This window comes from Erinaceus europaeus, chromosome 11 (assembly GCF_950295315.1).
Source record: "Erinaceus europaeus chromosome 11, mEriEur2.1, whole genome shotgun sequence".
Taxonomy (NCBI): Eukaryota; Metazoa; Chordata; class Mammalia; order Eulipotyphla; family Erinaceidae; genus Erinaceus; species Erinaceus europaeus.
The window spans coordinates 58691908-58718543 of record NC_080172.1 but is presented as its reverse complement, the minus strand read 5'-3'; the positions used below and the strand labels follow the sequence as shown (position 1 = coordinate 58718543).

General features: G+C 43.5%; 2 protein-coding genes across 2 annotated transcripts in view; both read left to right on the top strand.

Moving 5' to 3' along the window:
* PTGFRN (prostaglandin F2 receptor inhibitor) overlaps nucleotides 1-4056 on the top strand; it is a 112670-nt gene extending 108614 nt beyond the window's left edge. The window contains exon 9 of the mRNA XM_016189308.2: nucleotides 535-4056. Within this exon, the coding sequence (XP_016044794.1) occupies nucleotides 535-701 (167 nt within the window). The 3' untranslated portion in view covers nucleotides 702-4056. The remainder of the gene's footprint in view (nucleotides 1-534) is intronic.
* An 11837-nt stretch (nucleotides 4057-15893) lies between these two features.
* Nucleotides 15894-26636, top strand: part of CD101 (CD101 molecule) — a 68955-nt gene continuing 58212 nt past the window's right edge. Inside the window, exon 1 of the mRNA XM_060201817.1 lies at nucleotides 15894-16000. Within this exon, the coding sequence (XP_060057800.1) occupies nucleotides 15958-16000 (43 nt within the window). The 5' untranslated portion in view covers nucleotides 15894-15957. The remainder of the gene's footprint in view (nucleotides 16001-26636) is intronic.

Genomic DNA, 26636 nt, shown 5'->3' with positions numbered 1-26636 from the left:
CCATATGAGAACCCAGATTTCCTAACAAGTGAAGGAGTGATTATTCACTTTGCTTGATCATTTACTATAGTGTTACTTAAAATAGCTCCCGTTGTGCACTCCAGCTATTTGATGCACAGAATTTGATTCACGCACCATTCTTCAAAGGGTGCATCTGCTGTCGAGCGCGCAGTGCCCTTAAACTGACTTTTAAAAATCAATCTCCTGCCAAATCCCTAAAAAGCAGGTTGACATTCAAAGACGCCGAATGAGATCTTTTTTCTTTTTTGGCTTTTTTATTTTTCCTTCCCACAAAGAGCTGGGTGGGGAGACAGGTGCTCACTTGGGGATCCAACATGGCAGGGCTGCTCCTGTCTTGAGTGCCTGGGACAGGACAGACAGGACAAGTGACAGTTGTTCTGGCAAAGGGAGCTTGGCCTCTGGGGAGGACTCCACTCTGGGAAGGGAGGAGGGAAAGGGAAGGTCGGTGGTCTTGCCTAAGGTCATCTCTCTATCACTAATCTGGCTTCATCTGCCCCCTACTCTCACCCCCAGTTTTGAACGCCTTCAAGTACCCGCTGTTGATCGGTGTGGGCCTGTCCACCATCATCGGCCTCCTGTCCTGCCTCATCGGGTACTGCAGCTCCCACTGGTGCTGCAAGAAAGCGGTACAGGAGACCAGGCGTGAACGCCGCCGGCTCATGTCCATGGAGATGGACTAGGCCGAGCTGCTTGGGCGGCGAGGACAGAGGGACAGTCTAGGAGCGATGAGGGCAAGAAGAGGATGGTGACCCTTCAGCAGGGCACACACGTGACACTAAACTCCAGTCCTCTCTAATCTCAGGTGGGACGTGGCGCTCTCTCTGTTCTGCATGGCAAGTCCCGAGCGTGGACCTGTTTACCAGCACACGGCTCTTCCTCCCACGGCACTTTCCCTTATGGCCACCGTGCACGAGTGCGGGGTCTCCCGGCTGCGGCTTTTTAATGGTTCACCTTGGTCTAATTTTTTTCTCCTACTGGTTTCTAGATCCTCTGACTTGTAGTGTGCTTCTGTCTTTTATTCTGAGGGGTTGCGGGGAGGAAGTGTTGATGATGCTCAGAGTTCTTTGTCTTGGGGGACAATGTCCGAGCTCAGGGGAGGTGAGACCTCCGCCCAGGCCTGAGGCAGCACAGACCTGTGCCATGGCCAGCGCCTGGCTTCCATGACCCTGCCCCACCCCCTGTCTTCAGGGGCTTAGATGACATTTGAAATCTCTACTTGCAGCATATAACTTCTTATCGAGCCCAACTGCTTTTTTTTGCTTCCCCCCCCCCCGACTTTACCACCTTTCCTGTATTTGCTTTGTGTGCGAGTGCTGGAATGATGGCCCTGGAATCTAGAATTTGGCTCTCCACCAAGCACCTTATCTTTGCCACCTTAGCCTTAAGAATGAAGATGAAGAAAAATACACAGCCACCTCTGTCCAGGGCGGTGAGAAGGTCTGCAGAGGCAGAGGAGGTTGGGGACAAGGAAAGGAAGAGCTGCTCCCATAGTTCCCAGGCTCCTGTGCCCCAGGGGTCTAGGGGGGTGGACCGGGGAGCAGGAGAAGGATCCGAGAAATAGATTTCTGCAGCTCACGCCAGGACTGTGTCAGGCGAAGATGTCACCTCCACTCCACTCTTCTGCCTGTCACAGGAGAAAAGTCTTTGGCCACTGTGTGACTGCCGGGCAAGAGAGCAGGGCATAGGCACCCTGTGTCCTTCATGGGCTGCTTGGGTTCCTTAACATGAAGGCAAATTGCTGCTTGTACAACTGTGACTGACTTCACAGCATCAGAAATTGCCAAGAAGAGCCGTGCATTTGCTGTGACCTTTCCAGTCCTTCAAGTCTTGTTCAGCTCCCCTGCAGGGGAGGTAGTGATAAAAGGTGTGTGTTGCAGTGTGTTTGCTTTCCCATTAGGAGCACGGAGGAAACCTAGCAATTTCTTGCCATGTGAGCAGCCTACAGAGTAGAGCAGGGAGCGGTCTGTCTTGCTCAATTGCACTACCAGGAGGAGGACAGTGGACCCAGAGAGACCCGCTCCCAGGGGACTCCTCTCCCCCTGCGGAGCAGCACCTGACTTTTGGAAGCACCCAGCAGGGGGTTCAGAGGCTCCCAGGTGACTCTACACGGCAGCCCTCTGTGCTTTCATCCTGGCTCTGAAGAATCCAACAGGGCTTTGTCCAGTGAAAAGAGAGGGAAAAAAAAAAGATGTGTTTGTTTTGAGCAATAAAGTGATACAAAATGATGGCCACCCATGGTGCAACTCTGTCACAACAGGGCCAGATGAGCCATCCTGGCTCTAAATCTGCCCCTCTGCTTGCCTCACCCTTCTGCCAACAGTTAGCTCTACACCGATCCCTGAAGCTCCCCGGGCAAGCAGAGCTCCACCAGCTCTCCCCTTTTTCTGTCTAGCCCTCGAGGAAACCACTCATATGTTTCTTAGGAACTAGATATGGTGCTGACTATAATGGCACAGGCTTCTGCAGGCTCAATGTGTGTGAGGTAAAGATGGGCATTTGGCATCCTCCATGAGGTATACATGACTAGAGAAAGCAGCCTTGAGGGTACTGGACTGGGGTCTTTCCACATTCATTTCCTATCTGCTTTTTCTAAAGAGGCAGGTTACAGACACTTGTACAAATGGAAATGAATGGGAAATCACCTAGAAACAGATGCTGTGCTAGGAATGGCCCTTTGAAACTTTGTAGGTGTTAAGCTGAGTAAGAGAAGTTGCAGGATGATTATAACGCAGGTCCTTGTTGAACACAAGGGGGCTCTGCAGTGGGTGTCCCCAAGTGTGTGTAAAACTACAGATGAATCACAACAGACCCTGTGGTGACAACTGGCTCACCCTCTGTGACTTATCATTTTATACTGCTGCGGCAGCTGTTGAGAGATTAAACCCAGCCCCACCCTCTGTCATTGAGCTGGCCAAATTCGGGCCACCCAAGGACTGACACAAAGAGGACAGGAGTCTCCCAGAGCACTAAGCTGAGGACTTCATTCCTTCCAGGGATGTAGGTGGGCCTGGAACGTGTGTCCTTTTGAAAGTATGAGGTGCACTCTTTTCTTGTACCAAATAGCCTCCCCACAAAGTGCTCTTTGGGAAGAGGCTCTTGCCAGGGTGCACTCTTGTGAACGAGAGAAAAACCGAGCCATGATTCAATGAATGAAATTGCACTCTTCTGAGCAAAACAAAACAAAACAAAATAGAAAAAAGAAACTTGATTAAAAGTTTGGGCTCCCCCCCAACTCATAAAAATGTCTTCAGAAAAGAGCCTGAGTGACATTCAGATAGAAATCTCAAAATTACTTTTAAAACTGTTTACGTTTGTGATGTTTACATACACTTTTCACTTTTTAAGAAAAATACCAACTCTTGACTTTTTAACAACTTTTCAGACCCCCCCCCCCCATGGGACAGTGGGACTCTGACTCACCAACTGGATTTAAATCTTGATTTAGAAATCTATTTATTTGTGTGCTAACACTCCCCACTCTGCTCCCCGCACCACCCCCTCACCCCCCAATGTGGGTTTCCCTCAGACACTAGTCCAGGAGGTCCCTCCTGCCCAGACCCTTGTCTCTCTCCCAGGTGGCTCTTGCTTCTTGCTTTGCAGCCATGATTTTTTTCACTGACATCTGTGAGCCAAAGACTGAGCCTTTTTGGCAGGAATAATAAGCAATACTATACAACTTGCTACTTTCAAAAAACTTTTTTTTTTAAGCTTCACCGATGACAACAGAGGAAGAAGAGAACCGGGATTTGGCTAAGTTCTCCTCCACTGTTTGACCAAATTCTCAGTGATAAATATTGTGCGCAGGTCACTAGGAGAAAAAAGTTAACTTCCTTTCTTTCTTAGCGTGGCACATACAGGATCTGTCAGATTTTCCGTAGACAAAGAAAGGGTCTTGTGTATTTTTTGTCTATATCCGATGTTATATGAACTAATTGTATTGTTTTATACTGTGACCACGAATATTATGCAATGCACCATTTTTTTTATTTCATTAAAGGAAGTTTAATTTAAATTGAAGTTGTATGAAGCACTTGACATTGGCCTCTGTTGTCCTTTCATCTCTTCTGCATGGGGGCTTTTGACTGGATTTTGATTGCAGCTTGTACGCCTTCTGAGCCCTTTGAGCCCTAGAGATGCATTTTAGATTTTCACAAAAGCTAAAAGAAGGAATAGGCTTCCCAAGATTGGAGTTGAGCTGCCCACCCAGCTAAAGGGTGGCGGCTGGGACACTGTTGCTCATGCAAGGGCTCCTGGACTTTGGTGAATTCTCATGACCTCCTGGGTCCCCTGTCAGGAAAGAGAGAAGTGAAGTGTTGTTCCTCTCTGCGGATGTGGAAATAAACACCCGAGCTCTGTAACCATACCGTGACTAGAACAGAATGGCTTTTCGGATTCACACCCCCATCTGGAATCAGGCCAGTCCAGAGGGTAGCAGCCCCTGTTGTTTAAAAACAAAATTCTCCCACAAGGTACTGACTTCTGGGACCTGGAAAAGAGAGAGCCCCCTTGGCTAGACAACCCCACTGAATCACCTGTGTCCTGTACAGGGGCTACCTCTTATCAGGATATCATCAGGAGCTGAGTCTGTGTCCTGGCTGCTAACCTTGCCCAGGGGTTGGCATGACTTCAGGCCTGTGGAAGGTATTAGCAGCTCATAAACATGCAGTGAACACTCTGCTATGGGAAATGGTCCATCACTGATGCTCCTCGGTGAAACAGGAAAGTTCTGCTCCTGTCAAAATGCTGACGTGATCAGAGCTGGTCTTTAGCAATCCCTTACCCATGACTAAACCATTTCTGCCTACATTTCAATGAAATAACAAAACGGAAGCTTGCTTGTGTGCTGGCTACTGTGTAGCTTGACACATAATGTGTGCCTGCCTAGAAATTACTTGCACCTGTCTAATGTGTATTACTCCTTCAGGGCCCAGGAAGGCTTCCCTGGCCCTCAAGAGATTCTGATAGTCTGAAGTGGCATGAGGGCAAGGAGTTTTCACCACTGTGGCCCTGTGGCCCAGTTGTGACAACCACCAACCCTGGTTTTCTGAGGGTGTGTCATGCCTGAGATATGAGCCTCAGGTCACCCCAAGGTGGGCTGTAGCAGAACCTCTGTAACCTGCTTCCCATGTAACTGAAACTTCCAAATAACAACCACTGTGTCCTCTAGCCACAGAGTAATGTGTGTGACACACTGTTGTACCATTATGTGGGTATAGCAGGGCTGACAGGACAGGGATGGCTTCCATTAGAAAGATAGCCTGTGAGACCCAGCCCCCAGCAGGAGGAAGCACCCTGTGCTGTTCCACATGGTGTGTGTGGGGCGGGAGGGGGGAGCACATGGAAACAATGAAGATGTTGTCAAGATGCTCAGGGAGAAACTTAGGCAGCTATCTTGTGATTTTTCACAAGAAGAAAGAAGCTGTCAAGGTAAATCGACTCACGAGTGACTAGTCTGGGTCATTCTGATGGGCTCTAGGATCTAGGTGTTGTCCCTGGTTATCTGGTTCCTGAGCCTGGGATGTTTAAAGCAGGGGCAATGGTCAGAGCTGAGGATGAGAGGAGTATTGGTTTGTATGTGAAAGGTGTGCTCACAGATGTTCTTTGTCTAGGAACCTTCTAGTCCTGGGAGGGGCAGTTATCTCCAGAATCAACAAAGCCCTAGGTATCAAAATATCAAAATCAGATACAGTGACGTGACTCTTCCACTTGCTACTTGGAATTTGTAGATTGCACAGGTTCACCTGCAATGCTGCTTATTCTCTAGCCTTTGGTGCCAGTAATCCTGGTTATTATGATTTCATAAATTCTTCCAGTGGTATGTAAATCAATGAAACATGAGTGCCAAAGACAGTTCAGTCATGTGGTAAAGTGCACACCTTGCTGATCATAAGGCCCTGAGTTCAAGCTCTGACACAGGCCTATGCACGCACACTCTCACTCTTTTTTTTCCCCCTCATTAAGAATGAAAACCTTGGGGCTGGGTATGGTGCACCTGGTTGAGCGCATACATTACAATGTGCAAGGACACAGGTTCGAGCCCCCAGTCCCCACCTGCAGGGGGGAAGCTTCAGGAGTGGTGAAGCAGTGTTGCAGGTGTCTCTCTCTCTCTCCCTATCTCCCCCTTCCTCTTGATATCTGGTTATCCCTATCCAATAAATAAATAAAAATTAAAAGAAAATTTTTTTAAAAAAAATGAAAACCTTGGCTGGAGGACGTCCCTCAGTTGAGGTGTTAAGTGTTTTCAAGGCCCTGTGTTCCTTACCTGGTGCCACACCTTAAAAAGAACGTCAGAGTAGGTCTGTGCAAAACAGCTTTAAAAGACTGCAGGGAGGAAAGCACAAAACTAGGAGATATTCTGTTAGTTACACAAATGGTTTTTCAGTGCTTAGTCCATTTTAAAGAATTGAAACCTGAAATTTATAGGGAAGACATTAGGGGTTTTCTTGATGTAAGAAAGGGATGGTTGACCTCAGGCACCAGACTTGTGGGCTGAGGAGATAACCTAATGGTTGTGCAAAAAAATTTCCATGTCTGAGGCTCTGGAGGCCCCAGGTTCAATCTCCTGTACCACCTTAAGCTAGAACTGAGCAGTCAATGTTCTTATCTTTGTCTATTTTTCTTTCTGTTCTTTTTCTCATTAGGAAATATATATGCCTCTGTGTCAGTGGATTTAGATGTGTGTATAGTTTAAGCAAAGATGAAATGTTTTAGGCTTACAGGAGTCTTTCTGTGAATTTCTACTTCCCCTGACATGTTCTGTTAATTGACCTGCTAACACTTCTTTTTGTGCCAGATAATGGAATATCTCTACTGTTACTGTCCCTGTTCTTATCAGTTAGGAAACTGAGACCTATAGACAGATTTGTTCAAGATGTAAACCCAGATCTTTACAAGTCTGTGCATGTTCTAAATCAGTGCACCACTCCCAATACCTGACTATTTTAGGCATTCATTCAGTGTTGAACAGATAACTGAGAACTAGACCCTGCCCTTATGAAATGCATGCTCCTCTATGAGAGGGCATCATGTAAGCTCTTCATTTCATTACCATGTAGTAAGTGAAATTATGAACATTCACTGACATAGCACCGAGGTGAAATCTAGCCAAGGCATGAGAGAAGTTTCACACAGGAGATCCTAAACCTAGACTTGAAATGAATAATCCTTTCCCAGGTACCAACAAGGCAGAGTTTTATGTAGAGAGAGCGCATTTTACAGAGTTAACAGGGATGCAGATGTTACACAGGCTCCTTTGCTAAATATGAATAGACAAAGGCCCAAAGTCACATCAGTGGGGTTTACAGTGAATTTTATATATATATATATATTTTTTTTTCCCATATTTGGGAGCTACTCTCTGCCCTGATCCAGCTTTCTAGTCCTATTCCCAGCTCTGACACCATCTTCCCAGATGATATGCTTAGTCCACCTGTCAGGCTCAGAAAACATTATTAAAGTCATGGGCCCCTTGGAATATACCTAAAATAGACTTCCTAGCTTCTTCCAACATGAAGATTCCAAATCCCATCTGCTCTGTTATTACCTTTAGGTTCCTGATTATTAAACAATTTGCTCAGCATTGTATCTTAATGCTTTTCAGCCACCAAGTTGCAGTTGCTATCATGACACCAACCTGACTTCCCTGGGAAGACAGTCTCACCAGTGTGTCCTGAAACCCCACCTCTCCAGAGCCCTGTCCCACTAGGGAAAGATAGAAACAGTCTGGGAGTATGGATCAATCTTCCAATCCCTTGTCCAGCAGAGAAGCAATTACAGAACCCAGTCCTACCACCTGCACCCCATAAAAATCTTTGGTTCATACTCCTAGAGGGATAAAGAACAGGGAAGCTTCCAATGGAGGGGATGAGATAAAGAACTCTTGTGGTGGGAATTGTAATGAATTGTACCCCTCTTTTTAATTTATTTTTTATTTAAGAAAGGGTAAATTAACAAAACCATAGGGTAGGAGGGGTACAACTCCACACAATTCCCACCACCCAATCTCCATATCCCATCCCCTCCCCTGATAGCTTTCCCATTCTCTATCCCTCCGGGAGCATGGACCCAGGATCGTTGTGGGTTGCAGAAGGTAGAAGGTCTGGCTTCTGTAATTGCTTCCCTGCTGAACATGGACGTTGTCTGGTCAGTCCTACTCCCAGTCTGCCTCTCTCTTTCCCTAGTAGGGTGGGTCTCTGGGGAAGCAGAGCTCCAGGACACATTGGTGGGGTCTTCAATCCAGGGAAGCCTGGCCGGCATCCTGATGGCATCTGGAACCTGGTGGCTGAAAAGAGTTAACATACAAAGCCAAACAAATTGTTAAGCAATCATGGACCCAAAGGTTGGAATAGTGGAGAGGAAGTGTTAGGGGGTGTACCCCTCTTATCCCACAATCTTTTTACTTTTTTACTTATTTATTTCCTTTTGTTACCCTTGTTGTTTTATAGTTGTAGTTATTATTGTTGTTGTTGATGTCGTCGTTGTTGGATAGGACAGAGAGAAACGGAGAGAGGAGGGGAAGACGGGGGGAGAGAAAGACAGACACCTACAAACCTGCTTCACCGCCTGTGAAGCGACACCCCTGCAGGTGGGGAGCCGGGGGCTCAAACCAGGATCCTTACGCAGGTCCTTGTGCTTCACGCCATGTGCGCTTAACCCTCTGCACTACCTACCACCCAGCTCCCTTATCCCACAATCTTGTCAATCATTATTAAATCATGAAAGAGAGACAGAGAGAAGCATACATGCAGAGAAGTACAAGTGTTTCTTTGTCTAAGTGAAAGTTGAAGGACAAGGTTATAGGAGAGCTCCCTACAGAAATCCAGAAAGATCATGTCAAGAAGTGTGAACATGATCCCCTTGAAATGTCTGTGAAACAAACCACTGAAAAGTTTTCAAGACCAGCAAGGTATCTCACTTAGATAGAGTGCTGCTGTACCATGTGTACAACCCCTGTTTCAACCTGGCCCACACTGCATTGGGGGAAGCTTTGATGCTGTGATTGCCTTCCCTCTCCCCGTCTCTGTCTCTATCTTGAACTCAAACTTTAATCAGGAGAATGCATGGCTGTTTGCATTTTAGAGACAGACTGACACAGGAGGTAGGAGTGCAGGCAAGACTAAAAGATGAACTTGACTGCTTTAAACCAGGTGGAAAATGGAGGGTATCAATTATGACAGCAATGGGTAGGATGAATTCATGGCATTTTAGGAAGAATTGATAGGGCTTTATAGCTGAATGTGGACTACAGAGGCCAACAGTGGGTGGTTATTGTTGTATTGGTTATTCGTCAATCACAATCAACAATCCCAATGAAAGATTAACAGTGATGTCAGCATTAAAGTTTGAGTTTTCTAATGAAACTCCAAATGGTCATGTTCAATACCAGCAGCTAAATAACTGCTCTGAAGGTTAAACAGGGAGTTGAGATATGTATTTGTGATTGTCAGTATACACAAAGAATTAGAGGCAAAAGTTGGAGATCAGAGGGCTAGCAGCAGAAGCTCAGAGAAGACCACCATGCCAAGAGTGGGCTGGTATAGAGAACTCAATGAGAAGGAACTTCCAGTGGAGTTAAGGAAAATCCTGAGAGTGAGTGTTCAATCAGAGGAGGAAGGGCAGAATTCCAAGCAGGTTTGCCAATGGCTGATCACACCTGATGCCACAACAAGGTCACACCTGGAAGAACTGAGCAGTGTCCACATTTGGAGGAGCCAAATCACAGCAATGTGGGCTGAGGTGCCAGCCAGCAAGGAAATCAATACAGAACACAGGGAAACTGCAATAGTTTGAAGAGAAAACAGAAAAAGGCCACGGCTGTTGAGCAGATAGGAGATACCTGAACTGTAGGGACCAGATGAGCATTGATTGGGCACCTGTATTAAGGGGTTAGGAGGGGCTTAAACCCTGCCATATGGAGCAAACCTCCTGTCCTCCCTCTTTGATTCCTATCCTGAGCCCCTATCTATTTCTTAATCTTTTTTTTTAAGAGGGAGACAGGCAAAAAGAGTGAAAGAGATAAAAATACTGAAGTTTCCTTCAATGCAGTGAGGGTCAGGCTCAAACCACCTGGACTGCAAACATGGCAAAGCACCACATTATCTGAGTAAGCTATTTTGCTGTCCCTCCAGTCTATTTCTCTTTCTCTTCTGCTGCCATCTTAGATTCCTACGCGCGCGCGCGCGCACACACACACACACACACACACACACACACACACACACACCCATCCTACCCCAACTCCTACACGACCAGTGCTCTGACCTTTGCCTCTCTCCATGGAAATATAATTTAAGCTTTTTCCCACAGATGGGAGGGATTGCCATCCACCCTGAGCAGCTCTCCATCCTCCATTAAGTCATCATTAGCTTGGGAAGAGTGGAGAGACTGCGTGCTGAAACCTGAGCATCCTTTCCCATCACAGGAGCCTCATTATAATGGGATAATGGGGTGCACTTGGCCTCTCAGTCTATTCTGTCCTCAGAGGCAGTTGACTAAAATCACTGGGTTCCAAGGGCCAAGTAGTAACACACATTGTGCTAGGACCAGGATTCAAGTCCTCAGTCCTCAACTGGGCCTGGGGAGTGGGAGATAAGCTTCAGAAGCAATGAAGCAGTGCTGTAGGTATCTCCTCTCTGTATATCTCTCCCTTTCTATCTCTGTCTCTTACCCTGTAGTAAAAATATGGCCACCAGAGGGGGTGGAGCAACTGCACCCAGCCCTAGTGATAATCCTGGTGGCAAAGAAACCACTGGGATCTCTTCCTGTGGCATCTTGGTACCTGGTGGTTCATATATGTAGAGAAAGGCACAGTGCCAGGGTTCCCCATACACCTGGAGTCACAAATTTACAACCTAAATGGGAAGAGCTCAAGATAGTGTACACTAATGATCAGCTTCCTGCTGATCTTGTGGGCACTTTATTTTCCAGTCTTCTATCACTCACTACCTTGCATGACTGCTTTGTGAAAGTCATGAATGGCAACCAGGAAAGTGTAATAACAAGGCCACTGAAGCAAACTTCAGAAGGCAGCCTTTGCATGGAGACATTTTTCAGTCCTACACTTTGGGACATATGAGTTGGTTTCAGAGTCTCAGTTCTCTCAACTGTAAAATGGGATTTGCAATGTTCATCAGTAATGATGTGCATTATTCCATACAATTGAGTATGTGAAAAATATTTGGCACCAACAAAATTAGTTAAAATAAACTGCTTTCTATGGAGCTTGATATGTAAAAATTTCTGGTTTAGGACTAGGGAGGTAGCCTGAGGCTCCCAGGTCCCAGATTCAATTCCCACCACCACTATAAGCCAGAGTTACACAATGCTCTTGTATCTATCTTTCTCTCTCATTAAAATAAATAATAAATGAAAGTATCTGACTTACTCTGCATCTTAGACCTAAAAGCTTTAGAGACTGCACAGTGCCCACAGTTGTTATAATTACATAGAATGAATATTTGAACATGTGACACCTAAAACAAATACATTTATTTTCATTGATCTTCCAGGAGCTAGCACAGGATTTTTCCTTAATATATTCCTGTGTTGCTTTTTCCAGTACTGACCCGTTTCATCTGCATCAAGAATTCTGTTTTCACATTCCTTTCAGCTGATACAAATGCAAGGCAGTGATTCCCAAGGTAATAGAAACCTCTCTCTGGCTCTATTTTTTTTCTTTCATTCTTCTTATGTTTTTTCCTTGACAACAGAAATTCTTTATTTCCCCTCCAGAAAGGTGACATCAACCTGTCATTGTTAAATTCTGGCATTCATGAAGCCACTAAAATGATAGGGGGCGGGGTAGTCGGCAACAACAGGGAATGAGAAGTTGCATAGCAATTACTTGGTTGTATATAGTTCAGGAATACAGAGTATGCAGCATTATTGACAGTGTTTGTCTTAGTGGCTAGTGCCTATTTCTAAAATAATTCTCTTTTCAGTGCATACAACAGACTATTTAGATCAATGTTCCTCATTCTTTACTGTTCTTGTTGCCCTGTCTTTTGTAGAGAGCTCTCTTTGCAGGTCTTCCCTATTCCCTAAAGAGACCTTCTATTACTCCATCTCTTGAACTGGGACTTGGCTGTGTGACTTGCTTTGTCCTGAGGAATGTCAGCAGTGATGATACAAATTGAAGCCTTAAAAAGTGCTGTTATAAACTCAGACCTACAGGGATGCAGAGGTTACATAGGCTCCTGTGCTGAATATGGGCCCCAGATCAAATTGATGGGGTTTTCAGTTAACAATATTTATACACTTTTTTCTAACTATGACACCATCTTCCCAGACAATACCTTGGGTCCACTCCACCTGCAAATTAGATGTCAGACTCGGGCACAAAAATAGTAAAATTATAGGCCCCTTGGAATATACCCAAAATAGACCTACTAGCTTTTTCCAAAATAGAGACCCCCCCCAAATCTTCATCTGCAATATCCTTGCCTTTAGGTTCATGATTAGTCAACAATTTGTTCTGCTTTATATGTTAACTCTTTTTCAGCCACCAGGTTCCAGATGCTATCATGTTGCCAACCTGACTTCCCTGGGCAGATGGCCCCACCAATGTGTCATGGAGACCTGCCTCCCTAGAGCCCTGCCCCACTAGGGAAAGAGTGAGACAGGCTGGGAGTATGGATTGACCTGTCGATGCCCATGTTCAGCAGGGAAGCAATTACAGAAGCCAGACCTCCCACCTTCTGCACACCATAATGACCCTGGGTCCATACTCCCAGAGGGATAAAGAATAGGAATGCTTTCAAGGGAGGGGATTGGATACAGAGTTCTGGTGGTGGGAATTGTGTGGAGTTGTACCCCTCTTATCCTATGATCTTGTCAATATTTCTGTTTTATAAATAAATTTTTTTTAAAAAAACTGCTACTGTGTTTCCATCAGTTCTCTAGGACTATTCATATAACTAACGTAGGCACCAAGAAGGATGGGAGAGATACAGAAAAGACAGAAAGACCCAAATCCATACCTTCCTGGACCTGCTGACTGCAGGTGACTGAGCAAACACATCATGTTAGCACAACCACCCAGTGGACCACAGGCTTGTAAACAGAGATAAGCCACTAAAATGCCATGGTTGCTTGTTACACAGCTATAACTGATGGATACAGTCAGTGCATTTACTGCACATGCTGATACCTATACGTGACCTGTGACTTCCCCAGCTGAAATGACAAACAGTCCTGTGCTTAATGTCCCACTGATCTCACAGTGAGCCACCTGGAGAGGTGATTTAGAATTTCCATTGTCGGCCTAGGGCCTTTAATTTTTCCCCCTAGATATGACCACCTTTGTATATTTTTATCCTCCCTCTTGGAATGCCTGTCCCTCTCCCCTCTGCTTCCTAGAGACACAGCAGACCTACAAGGGCATGTTTAAAGCCTTTACTGAATGACTTATAACTGCCTCCATTCTGTAAATTCTTGAGCCATTTCACTCCTGGGCTACAAAATTGAGATCAAACAGATGCTAGTTTATAAGGCTATAGTTCGCTTATTGAGTTGTTTACTAAACTAGTTCCTAGTAGAGAAGGGTCTAACTTCTACCTTTCTTCTTCTCCAGCCTTCTTTCTTCTCCTTCTTCTATTTCTCATTCTCCTCCTCCTCCTTCTCTTTTTCTTCTCCTCCTTCTCTTCTCCTTCTCCTCCTTCTCTTTTTCTTCTCCAGCCTTCTTTCTTCTCCTCCTATTTCTCGTTCTTCTCCTTCTCCTCCTCCTTCTCTTTTTCTTCTCCTCCTCCTCCTTCTCTTCTCCTTCTTCCCCTCCTCCTTCTCCTTCTCCTTCTCTTTCTCCCCCATACCTTGCATAGTACATTAACAAGGGAATTATAGGAGGTTGGTATGTGGGAGGGATCTAATTCTTAGGTGCCATTGCTGAGGAATGAAACCAGAGGGGAAGGGAAAAAATGTTTTAATGGGTAGAAGTCAGAGGCTTCCAGACAAAAATTTGTTAAATGTTACCCTGCTCTAATATAACTGTCACTAAGAAAAAAAAAATCCAGTCTTAAACAAAAAACAAAACAAAACAAAAGCCTTTCCCCTGAAGGTTTTACTGCTCTCTTGTCCTTACGTTAACATGCTCTCTTTCTTCTTCAGCTTTGTGTGTATCTTTTGCAGGGAGGGTCTCACTTAATTTACCTTGTGTGATAGACAGCCAGTCCTGTTATTTCTCTCACCATTGTCCACCATCAGGAATTCCTGACAGCCAAGGCTATGCCCTATGGAATCAGAAGCATATCTGATACTTGGATTATTTGAATGCAGGTGCTCTGTAAGTATTGGGTGACTTCTACAACTGTCCCTCCTCTGTCTTCCTGTTAAGTGCCCTGATTCAGGCTCTCATTCTTGTTCATACAGAAAGCTGCAAAAATCTTGTAATGAGCTCTTCTGCTTTTTAGCCCTGTCTCTTTCCCTCATCTGTCAACCAATCGGCAGTATACTATATAAAGACCAATTTAAAAGGAAAATCCAACCAGGCTGTTCTGCAACAAATAAATAAATAAATACATAAATATAAAAACTTCTAGAAAATGTTCCCCTTTTCTACAAAGTCCGGCTCTTTATCACAAGATCTTCCCCAGCCCTCCTCTGAAGCCTTCCCTCCTTGCCTCCTTCCCTCCTTCCACACCAGCTCCAAACTTACTACTACACCAGGGACAGCTGGTTCATCATCAGTGTCCACATCAGACTGTTTCCTGGTTCAAATCTGGTGCCCTTTCTTCCTGCTTACTCATCTCATGTGGCCCAGACCAGCCTGACATTTCCTCCCTCCCACCTGCTTCCCCCACACCTTTTTTTTTTGGGGGGTGGGGGCATTTTGATGTTGTGAAAATTGTCTTGTTACTATCTGGTGTCTGTCTCCTGAGAAGGAACAGTGGGATTGTTTTGTAGTTTTCTATGTGGACAACCTACCACCGTGCTCAGAGCTCTGATGTCCCAGAGCCTTTGGGGGTGGATGGGGCAGGACTGTGCTTGAAACTGTGAGCTGAAGTCCATCCTTTCAATACTGACTAGTCGACATCCAGGCTTAACCTGGAGAAGTAGTGTCTTCAGGAAGCTCAACCCTTCTTTCATGATCAGATCTCCAAGGGCCAGAGCAGGATGAGATTGGCCTGGCTTCATTACCATCTGTTAGATGTAGGCCTTTCCCCTCTCTGTGTGGTGCCCAGGTCCACATAGGGTCCATATAAAGTCCACATATGGTAGATGGAGACTCACTTGAGTGTCTCTGGCCAGTGGTGAAGGCAGCTGCACTTCCTTGAACACATACTATGTACCAGATGTGTTGTATGTGCTCTGAATAAGTGACTTCATTCACCTCACACTGCAGTCTTAGTAGGTGCATGCTGTCAGGCTCCTCGTTTTATAGATGAGGGTTAGCAAAGGTTAATTAGATTTTCTAAGATAGCACATATATATTCAATCTATTTGTTAAAAAAAGAGTAAGAAAAGAAGCAGACCTTGCAAAAAAAGCCTAGGAAGCCTGTGGGCATCACCCCTTCCTGTCCACACAGACCAGTGTCTTCCAGGGGCCCTTCTCTCATTGCTCAGTCTTTCCTAAGATGGAGCAGAGGCTGTCTGGGCCAAAAGAAGGAAATTTACAGTCAGTTATTTTAATGCATTCAGTTTATTCAAATCTCCTCTAGATTATTTCATGTTCCAGATTCAGCCTGGAAGAAGTCCATCTTTTCTTATTTTTACTGATGTTGACTTACCCTCAAAGAGGCCCTTTTTTTCACACCCTGATTGGAAGATTAGCCAAGAATGCTCTAATGCAACTAAGTTTTCTTCTTGCAAGCCATCTCTGTTTCTCAGTAGACTGAAAACCACACCACTGCTTCCTCTTTACCTCTCTAGCGAGAGTAGAGCCATTGTCACTCAGAGCCTGACCAGCTTCAGCGACACTGCCAAGAAAGGTCTAAGCCAGTCCAAATGGCACACACCTCATGTGTGGCATCTCTATTTCTTTTTCTGAGTAAGTGGCATGAATCTGCATGTATTTCTTGTCATGGGAGCTATTCAACTGGAAGTTGCTGGGTGGTGGAGCAGGAACTTTGGTTTCTACAGAAAAATCATGCCATATAGTGTTTGTGCTCATCTTTGACTTATGGAGGATGGCTCTTGGCTTTCCCTTGACATCCTGGAGTTCCAAGGAGGTATAATGTTTATCTGAGTCCCATGAACCTGATCTCACTGTTTTTACATTGATCTCTGTTGTCAGATGTACCCATCTTGCTGATCTTGCCTTTTTCTTATTTTCCTGGTCTAACCCATTTTTACAGCTTAGGAGACTAAGCTTCCCAAACTGAGAGGTGACATTAAGACTAACCTGATGTTATACTGTAACTAAGTGTCCTTTGGGGGGTATAACTGGATGAAAAGATAAGCCATGAAAGCACTCAGTACTTTCAAGCTAAGTTCAAAGAAGGTTCTAGAGTTATGAGCTGCCTTCTGAGAGTGAAAGGGGCAGGAAAACTAACATAATTTGCTAAGGGGCAGAAGGGGAGACCTTAGCTAGCCCAGGGACATTTAGATATGTTAGAAGAGTAGAGGAACAGGAGGCTTGGAGATGGCTGGGAAAAGAAATCAACTGGGCAGGAGGTTAAATAACTCTTTCCATAGTTCCGGAGCAAATACAACAGGTAGCAGTTATCATTTGGGTTCTGTGTACCATGGGCCCCATATGTTCCAGGTAGCAGTTATCTTTTGTACTATGGATTCTGTTAGCATATAGACACAGCTTAGAATAGTTTTTTTTTAATGCATAGTATTATGGGGGGAAAATAATCATAGTGAGCTACAGTTATCAATAGTATTTTTAATAAATTGTAATAATGTGTTTGCTTTTTTACTCACTATATGGTAAGATAGAGAAGGTCTATTTAACCACTATACTTCAAATTAGCAACGAGTAGGAATAGTATTTCAGATATCTGCAATAACTGATATGGTGTAGAAAAAAAAAAACCTGTTTTTTTTTTTTATCTACATACATCACTGAAAGAAATACCAGATTTCCATTAAGATCAGTGACAGTAAAGATTAGGGTTTTTGTTAGTTTGTTTTGTTTTTTAATCTTTTCACCCAGGTTTATGGGTCCTTAAATCCTCTCCATGGATCAAGGTTAAGAACTCTGCTTTAGAGAGATGAAGTGAGTTACTACAAAATGAACTTGGAGTTAGTTTAACTGGACCTGTGGTTGACACATGGAAACGGTGCACTGCTCAGCACAAAATGTACTTAGTAAACCTTAAGTTGAGTGAGGTCCATGGATGGTGTGAGGTAAGAATCAGGTTTGGGGCCTCATGAGTGAGAAACCAATCGATAGAGAGAGCCATTGAGGAAGACCATTTACTGGATGGCTGGAGTCTGTTAGACTGACTTGGCAGGTGCTGGTGAACTAGCTGAGCTGGGGAATCTTTAAGGGGCCCTTGCCTGGTGTGTGTTGGTCCTGTTTAAATTTTATGGTGTGGTTCTCAAGTGCACCTGTTTTGTGTATTTGCACTGTGTTTAGCTTATGTGAAGAGAAAAGCCAGACTCAACACTATGCAGTGTCAGACTTCTCTTTCTGGGCAAACAGCTGGAGGGGGAAGGGTAGAGAGAAATGTGTTTAGCAAGATTTGAAAAGGGGAAGCAGAATTCTTTCTCTTTTCCTCAAGTCTATTCAGACAACCACAAAACTGGGTTATGGATGTATTTCTTCTGAATTACTCATAGGCATTTTATAGAGAGCTACCATTTTCAAGCAGTTCTGTCTATACTGATCAGGAAGCAACTAAAAAAGCTGTAGGTGCCTGCTATTGGTCAATGCTAATACTGTAAGTGAGGGCAATGAAGTGCTCATCAGTTGATCCATTACGTTATTTAGCAAATGTATATTTTGTTCTAATACATTTAAAAAATAAATAAATGTAAGGACTGGCCAACACTGTCAAAATGTGGTGCTAGGTGAGGTTCATTCCATGGATAAATGAGCTATTAGGCTTAGCAGTTAGCTTTACCCTGCCCGGTTACCCTACAAATAAGACTCAAAAACATCCAAGTGTCCTTTTCAACCTCCAAGCATATAAGGTTTTTGTAGTTATAATGAAAGAGAAGCTGCATCTAGGTGAGTAGGGTTCAAGACTTGCTTGTATGAGGACCCTGGTTCAATCCCCAGCACTACATAAGACTGAGGGGCTCTCTTCTCTCTCTCTCTCTCTCTGTCTGTCTCAGAAATAATAATAGTTGTACATGAAGTTTCCTAGGTAGGCTCTGTACTAGGTGCAAACATTTAAAACTGCCCTTAAACTACGTTAAAATCATCAAGATAATACCAAGATAGGGAGCCAGGCTGTGGCACATCTGGTAGAGTGCACATACTACAACATGCAAAGGACCCCAGTTCAAGCCCCTAGTCCTGACCTGCAGGGGGAACTTGGTGAGGCAACTATTTACCATGTTCTCATCAGGAGAACAATGTGGAAAGTCTACCACTATATAGCCCCACTGCTGGGCCACCGAGGTGTAGCTCTTCTCCTGAGTTTACTGGTCAGTTCTCTATTCCCAGATGTCAGCACAGGGCCTGCGCCTTGCTGCTCCAGCCTCTAACTGCAGTAGCAATGGAGACTCACAGTTGCATTTAGTGAAACTTAGTGGAGTCCTCTCCTCCCTTCAGCATTCTTTTTGTAGGTAAAGACTGGAGGTAATGTCTCAACTTGTAAACTGCTGGACTGTTACTAGCCACTCAATCTCTCCTTAGGCTCCTCGCTGTCCATGAGCCACAGGTTTTTCACTTACCAGTGATTTGGTGGGCTCCTGAAGTCGTTCTAGTCCTGCCTTGCTGCGGTCCCAGGTGGTCTCCTTTGGTATTCCTAGTTGACCAGGCAGAGGATAGGAGAGAAACACAGCTGCTGCTGCTCTGTAGCCCCACCTCCCAATAGAGACATAATTCTATACAGTTCCCATCAACAGAGTTCTGTGTCCCAGCCCCTGCATTGGAAACTGCAATAGTTCTCCCAATGTCACCAATATGGGCTGAATATATATTTCCCCCATTTTTTTTTTCTGTGTCCAGTTGCTGGGGCTCATGCCAGCCCTATGAATCCACTGCGTCTGGCATTCTTTTTTTTTTTTTCATTTTCATTTGATAGGATAGAGAGAAATTGATGGGGGAAGAGGAGATAGAAAAAGAACAGGATAAATTCTTTCCGACCTGCTTCACCAGTCATAAAGCTTCCTTGCTGCAGGTGTGGAGCGGGTGCTTGAACCTAGGTCCTTGCTCATATCCTTGCAAGTGGAACTATGTGCATTTAGCTGTCTGTGCCACCACCCAGCCTCTTATTTTCCCTATTTTTTCAATGCTCCTGCCTTCACTTCCTTTCTATTTACATACTATAGAAATTATCCCTGAAAATATGGTATTTTCACTTCCTTTCTAGTTCACCCCTACACGTATTACTACTTCCAAGTGTCTTTCCTTTTTTTTCTCTTCTGTCTCAGATAAGCTAACCCAACCCTGCCTGGTTCCCTGTGGTGTTTTCCAGATTCAATTCCCTTTCATTACTGGTGCAACTGAGGTTTGTACTCTTTAAGAGGAGGAGAGATATATACAACACAGCCCACAGATTAGTCACTGATTCTCTATATGATCCTAGTGCAGGGTCTTTTGTTTTTGTTTTCTTTTTTAAAAAAATTTTTTTTAATATTTATTTTATTTATTCCCTTTTGTTGCCCTTGTTGTTTTATTGTTATAGTTATTATTGTTGTTGTCGTTGTTGGATAGCACAGAGAGAAATGGAGAGAGGAGGGGAAGACAGAGAGGAGGAGAGAAAGATAGACACCTGCAGACCTGCTTCACCGCCTGTGAAGGGACTCCCCTGCAGGTGGGGAGCCGGGGTTCGAACCGGGATCCTTATGCCAGTCCTTGTGCTTTGCGCCACCTGCGCTTAACCCGCTGCGCTACAGCCCGTCTCCCGTGCAGGGTCTTTTGAGCAGACCTTCCAGCCTCAAAAATACTTAGGAAAACCCACACACTTTTTCTTTTTTTTTAATTAATTTTTTAAATTTATTTGTGATTAATAGTAGGTCACAATATTGTAAGATTACAGTGTATAGTTTCACATCACATCCAGCACCAGAGTTCTGTCCCCACCCACCCATATCCCAAAGATAACACTATAGTTCTCACAAATCTTAGGAACAATTTTCTTGCTTCTAGTTTTTTTTTTTTCAAGCTCATATGTATTCTCTAGAGTGAAATAATCTGGTAGTTGTCTTTCATCTCTTTACTTATTTTGCTAAGCATAATCACCTCTAGTTCTACCCATTTTGTCACAAAGGACACAATATCATCTTTTTGATTGCAGAGAAGTATTCCTTGGAATACATATCACATAACATTTTTATTCAGTCATCTGTTGATGGGCATTTAGGCTGCTTCCACTCTTTGGCTATTGTGAATAATGCAGCTATGAACTGCACAGGCTCAGTGTTTCAGTGTCCTTTGGATAAATACCTAAGTGGTATCACTGGATCATAAGGTAATTCCATTTTCATTTCTTTAAGGACTCTCCATTCAGTCTTCCAAAGTGGTTGCGCCAGTTTGTATTCCTACTAGCAGTGTAGCAGGGTTACTTTTTCTCCACAACTTCTTCAACACCTGTCATTTCCTGGTTTCTTGATGTAAGTCATTCTCTCAGGTGTGAGACAGAATCTCAGTGTAGTTTTAATTTGCATTTCTCTAATGAGAAATGAAGTGGAACTTTTTTTCATGCATCTATGGGCCATGTCTCTTTTTTTTTAATTAAAACTTTAAAAAATATTTATTTCCTTTTGTTGCCCTTGTTGTTTTATTATTGTAGTTATTATTGTTGTTATTGATGTCATCATTGTTGGATAGAACAGAGAGAAATGGAAAGATGAGGGGAAGATAAAGACAGACACCTACAGACCTGCTTCACCGCCTGTGAAGTGATTCCCCTGCAGGTGGGGAGCCGGGGGCTCGAACCGGTATCCTTACATAGGTCCTTGTGCTTTGCACCACGTACACTTAACTCACTCCACTACCGCCCGACTCCCAGCCATGTCTCTTCTATAGAAAATTGTTGATGGCTGGGTGGTGGTGCGCTGGGTTAAGTATGGGGCATAAGGACTTATGCAAGGATCCCGGTTCGAACCCTCCACTCTCCACCTGCAGGGGAAAGGAGGTCACTTTACAAGTGGTAAAGCAGGTCTGCATGTGTCTGTCTTTCTCTCTTCCTTTCTGTCTTCACCTCCTCTCTTAATTATTCTCTGTCCTATAAAAAAAAAAAAGAAAAGCCACAGGAGAGTGGATTCACAGTACAAACACTAAGCCCCAGTAACAACCCTGGAGGCAAAAAAAAAAAAAGTGTCTGTTTAATTATTTGGCCCACTTTTTTATTGAGTTATTTTTACTTCTTTTGTAGATCTGTACCAATTCTATATAGATGTTGATATCAGTTGCTTGTGTGATGTGCAAATACTTTCTCCCATTTACTGAATTGCCTGGTTTTTCTTGTGTAGTTTGCTTTTGATGTGTAGAAGCTTTTTAGTTTCATGTAATCCCATTTATTTACTCTTGTTTTCATTTCCTATGCCTAGGAGGTTGAGTCTTCAAATACATCTTTGATGTGAAGGTCCTGCAAAGTTTCACCGATATTTTTTTCTATAAATTTTAGAGCTAGTGGTCTAATATCTGGATTTTTAATCCATTTTGATTTGACATTGGTGTATGGTGTTAGGTCGTGGTCTAGTTTCACTTTTCTACATGTGGCTATCCAGTTTTCCCAGCACCATCTGTTAAAAGAGAACTGCTTTCCCCATTGAATGGTTTTGGCCCCTTTGTGATATATTAAGTAGTTGTATATGCAGGGGCTCATTTTTGGATTTTCAGTTCTGTTCCATTGATACAAGTGTCCATTTTTATTCCAGTACCATGTTATTTTGATTACTAACTATTGCCTCATAGTGTAAACTGAAGTTGGAGAAAATGGCACCTCCATATTTTCCCTTTTTTTCCTCAGAAGTGCTTTGGCAACTCAGGACCTTCTGTGGTGCCACATAAATTTTTAAACAAGTTGTTCAATTTGCTTTAAAAATGCCTTTGGGGTCTTGATATTGATTGCATTTGAACTGTATACTGCTTTTGGTAGAAGAGCCATCTTAATAGTGTTTATTATTTTACTCCAGGAATAAGGAGTGCTCTTCTACTTCCATATGTCCTTCTCTATCTCTTTTAACAATGTCTTACAGTTTTTATTGTAAATGCTCTTCAGCTCCTTCATGAGATTCACCCCAAGGTATTTTATCTTTTTGAGTTTGATTGTAAATTGGATTGAGTATTTTATTTATCTTCCTCTGACTACTTGTTTGTATACAGAAATGGCACAAATTCATGTGTATTGATTTTGCATCCTGCTACTCTACTTTGAACTTATTAGTTATTTCCATTTTTTAGTGGAGACTTTGGGTTCCCTAGGTATATTAGCATATCATCAGCAAATAGTGTTACTTTGATTTCTTACTTTCCAATCTGTATAGCTTTGATATCTCTTATGTGATTGTAGTGGACTATGTTGAATAATAGTGGAGACAGTGGATATCTTTGTCTGGTTCCTAAGATTGTTAGCTGTGGATTTGTTATAAATGGTCTTTATTATGTTTAATAATTATCCTTCTATTCCAAGTTTCTTGAATGTCTATCATAAATAGGCATTAGATCTTGCCAAATGCCTTTTCTGCATCAACTGATTTATGACCACGTTATTTTTTAATTTTTTTATTTATAAAAAGGGAACACTGACAAAACCATAGGATAAGAGGGGTACAACTTTACACAATTCCCACCACCAGACCTCTGTATCCCATCCCATCCCCTGATAGCTTTCCTATTCTTTAACCCTCTGGGAGTATGGACCCAAGATCATTGTGGGATGCAGAAGGTGGAAGGTCTGGCTTCTATTATTGCTTCCCCACTGAACATGGGTGTTAACAGGTCAATCCATACTCCCACCCTGTCTCTCTCTTTCCCTAGTGGGGAAGGTCTCTGGGGAAGCAGAGCTCCAAGGCACATTGGTGGGGTTGTCTGTACAGGGAAGTCTGGTCACATCCTGCTACCATCTGGAACCTGGTGGCTGAAAAGAGAGTTAACATACAAAGCCAAACAAACTGTTGAACAATCATGGACTTAAAGGCTGGAATAGTGCTGATGAAGTGTTGGGCGGGTCCTCCATTTTGTAGATAGCTAGTAGGACTATTTCAGTTATTATATTTCAAAGGGCCTGTAGCTATACTAGTGTTGTGTTTTGGTTTTTTGCCTAAGCCTGAAAATTGATATGGAGGTGGATCCAAGTTATTGTCTGGGGAGATGATGTCATGGCTGGGAAAAGGACCAGAAAGCTGGATCAGGGAAGAGAGTAGCTCCCTAATATGGGAAAAGGGGTATAAATATTGTTGACTGTAAACCCCATAGATTTGATGTGATCTGGGGCCCATACAGGCTTAGGAGCATGTGTGATCTCTACATCCCTGTAGATCTGAGCTCACATTCTGTGGTCATGCATAGGAGCATTCCAAGCTGCTCCAGTATCGACCCATCTTCCTCAGGTGTAGCATAGAGTTTGTTGTTCATCCTCCCTTCAGAGGATGAAACATTCTCTACCATTGTTGATCCAAGTTGAGGGCAAGGGCCTATGGGGGCCCACAAAGGGGTCTATTTTGTTATTTCTGATAGAAATGACTGATATTAATGGAGAGACGGATTTATTCTAGTTCTATGCCCATCACGTCTGTTTGGGAATCTCAAGATTCCCTGATTAGGGCCCCAGCTAGTGGAATGACCTGATAGTGACTAAAGAGTCATCATTAAAGTATGCCAGTCTCTTGCCCTTATTCAGCTTTTGCAGTCCTTGCTTTGATAAGGTTAGTTTTCGAGTGACAGAACTGTAATAGGAAGTAGGTGAGGAGGGTATCTAAGTCTAAGTGGATACTATTTCATTATGAACTTGATACTGACTCACTAAAGACATTGTGTATTTTTGCTTTCAGGTATATATTTTGCCCTAGTTTATGGATACATGTGAACATATGCTCTATCTAACAGGACTTGGCCTATATCTAGGTTTTGGGACTATATTAGGAAGTGAACCTCCTGGAATGGAATTAGAGAATGCCATGAAAGGAAAGGTTTCACCCAAGTGTTAAGGCTGAATGGTTGGCATTGCATGCCTAACATCTCTGTACACAGTCTGAGGTGAAACATGCTGAGATGGTTAGGCATATAGCTGTGCCACCAGTTGCTTTTGTTCTCCCTGGACTAAGCTTTTAAGAGAGTCAACATATCAAAGATTCAGCCTATGTATTAAAAAGACTCAGTCTGTGCTTTAAAAAGTTTGAGACATTCAATCAGTTTTTCCCCTCTCATATTACTTAGTAATTTATATGACTACAAATTAATAGGAGTGTACATAAACACCATTCCCACCACCAAAAGACTGTGTCCCATCCGGTCCCTCTTACCCCCCAACCCCCTGCCCCATGAAGCTGAACATCCACCCTCACCCTCCACCCAGGGTTTTTACTTTGGTGTTCTACTCCAAATTTAGTCAGATCCTGCTTCGAATTTCCCTTTCTGTTATTCTTTCTCAACTTCTGTTGATGAGTGGGATCATCCCATACTCATCTTTATCTTTCTGACATAGCTCACTTAACATAATTCCTTCTAGCTCCATCCAAATGGGATGGAGAATGGGATGGAGATGGGTCAGAGAAGGTGGGTTCATTGTTCTTAATAGCTGCGTAGTATTCCATTGTGCATATATACCACAGCTTTCTCAGCCACTCATCTGTTGTTGGGCACCTGGGTTACTTCCAGGTTTTAGCTATTATGAATTGTGCTGCTATGAACATAGGTGTACACATACCTTTTTGCTTGGGAGTTATGGAGTCCTTGGGGTGTATCGCTAGGAGAGGAATTACTGAGTCATATGGAAGGATAATGTCTAGCCTTGTGAGAGTTCTCCAGACTGCTCTCCACAGAAGCTGGACCAATTTACATTCCCACCAGCAGTGCAAAAGGGTTCCTCCGTCCTCATAGCGTCTCCAGCATTTGTTTCTGCTGTCCTTTTTGATTTATGCCATTCTCACAGGAGTGAGGTGGTATATCAATGTTGTCTTTATTTCCATTTCTCTGACAATTAGTGACCTGGATGTATCTAATCACTACCCATGTCAAGAGAGAGAGAACATTGTGAGGCCCCTTGAAGCAACCACCCTAACACATGCCTCATCCAGATCACAGCCCACCCCCACATGCAATAGCTTCCTGATAACCACTTTCTAACTCTTCTTTCTTTTTTTTAAAGGTTTCACCCCTTATGTTAAGATCACTGAACAACACACTGTGGTTTTATCTGTTCTGAGTACAAGCCATGCTATACTAAATACCTTTATGACAAATGCAGTCACCAACCTTAGAAATTACAATAGTAACTGAAGCAACGATTGAAGCAGTTTAACCAGTACCAGTTAGCTAAACAATGCCTCCAGTCCAAGAAAAATAGCAACCAAATCCAAATGAAAAAGAGACAGGGAAAAAGGGATAGCAAGAATAGACAATTATGCAAATCTACTGTCCACTGTAAATTCTAGGGATAGCAAGAGGAGTAATGGAAGTAGAGAAGAGACACACACTGAGAGTCCACACTGAGTCAGATTTCTTCCCCAAAATCATTCACAAACAAGTATCAGTGAATTCAGAAAGCAAAAGAAGGAGGAAGGAAGAAAAGAAGATAAGAATGAGAAAAAAAGAAAAGAACAAAATAGCAGTGAAAGGAAAGAGGTTTTTTTTTTTTTAATTATCTAAGAGGAGGGAGAAGGGGGAGAGTGGATAGGGGAGGTAGATAGAGTGAAACAAGTTTCTCTCCCAGTGGATAGGACACCCAGTCACTTAGCAATGGAAAATACACTAAAAGTTAATTTTGGTCAACCTGAAGGAGGGGAGGGGGAAAGGACACGTGTATATATAATAGTAATAATAAAATAAAACAGAGTAAAAAATCCTAACAGTCAGCCTGCAGCTTGGACAGTTCCCGATTGGCTCAGGCAGCCTGAACAAAGACAGCCAATTGTTAAAAAAAATAAATAAATAAAACAAAAACAAACAAACAAAAAAACCTCCAGGTAGTCTTTCCCAGGTGGGGTGAGGCTCTGATTGATCAGATATATTGTCACTCCAATTGAGCTTGAATGAAAAAAAATGAGCAAAGGGAATCAGAAAGGAAAAGAATTGGAATTGCACCCCTGGTGAGCCAGGAATCTTGGTAAACAAAAATCTCAGCAGGGAGCCTGCTAGTAGCTGATCTCCAGCCCCTGGGGTCTGGTTACAGGGTGGGGGAGAGGGGTGTGCTTCAGAAATAATAAAAAAAATTCCTTTCTTTTTTCTCTGTTTTCTAACCCAAATTGAGCTATAGTCACATTCTTGGTGTCACACTTAGGACCCCTTATTCACTGTCCTGCTGATGGCCAGGTATCCTACCCTTTCCATCAGTTGTTGGAACTCAGACCAGCAGCTGCCTCCAAGTCACCATCTTGGCCTCCCCCCCCCCCCCTGT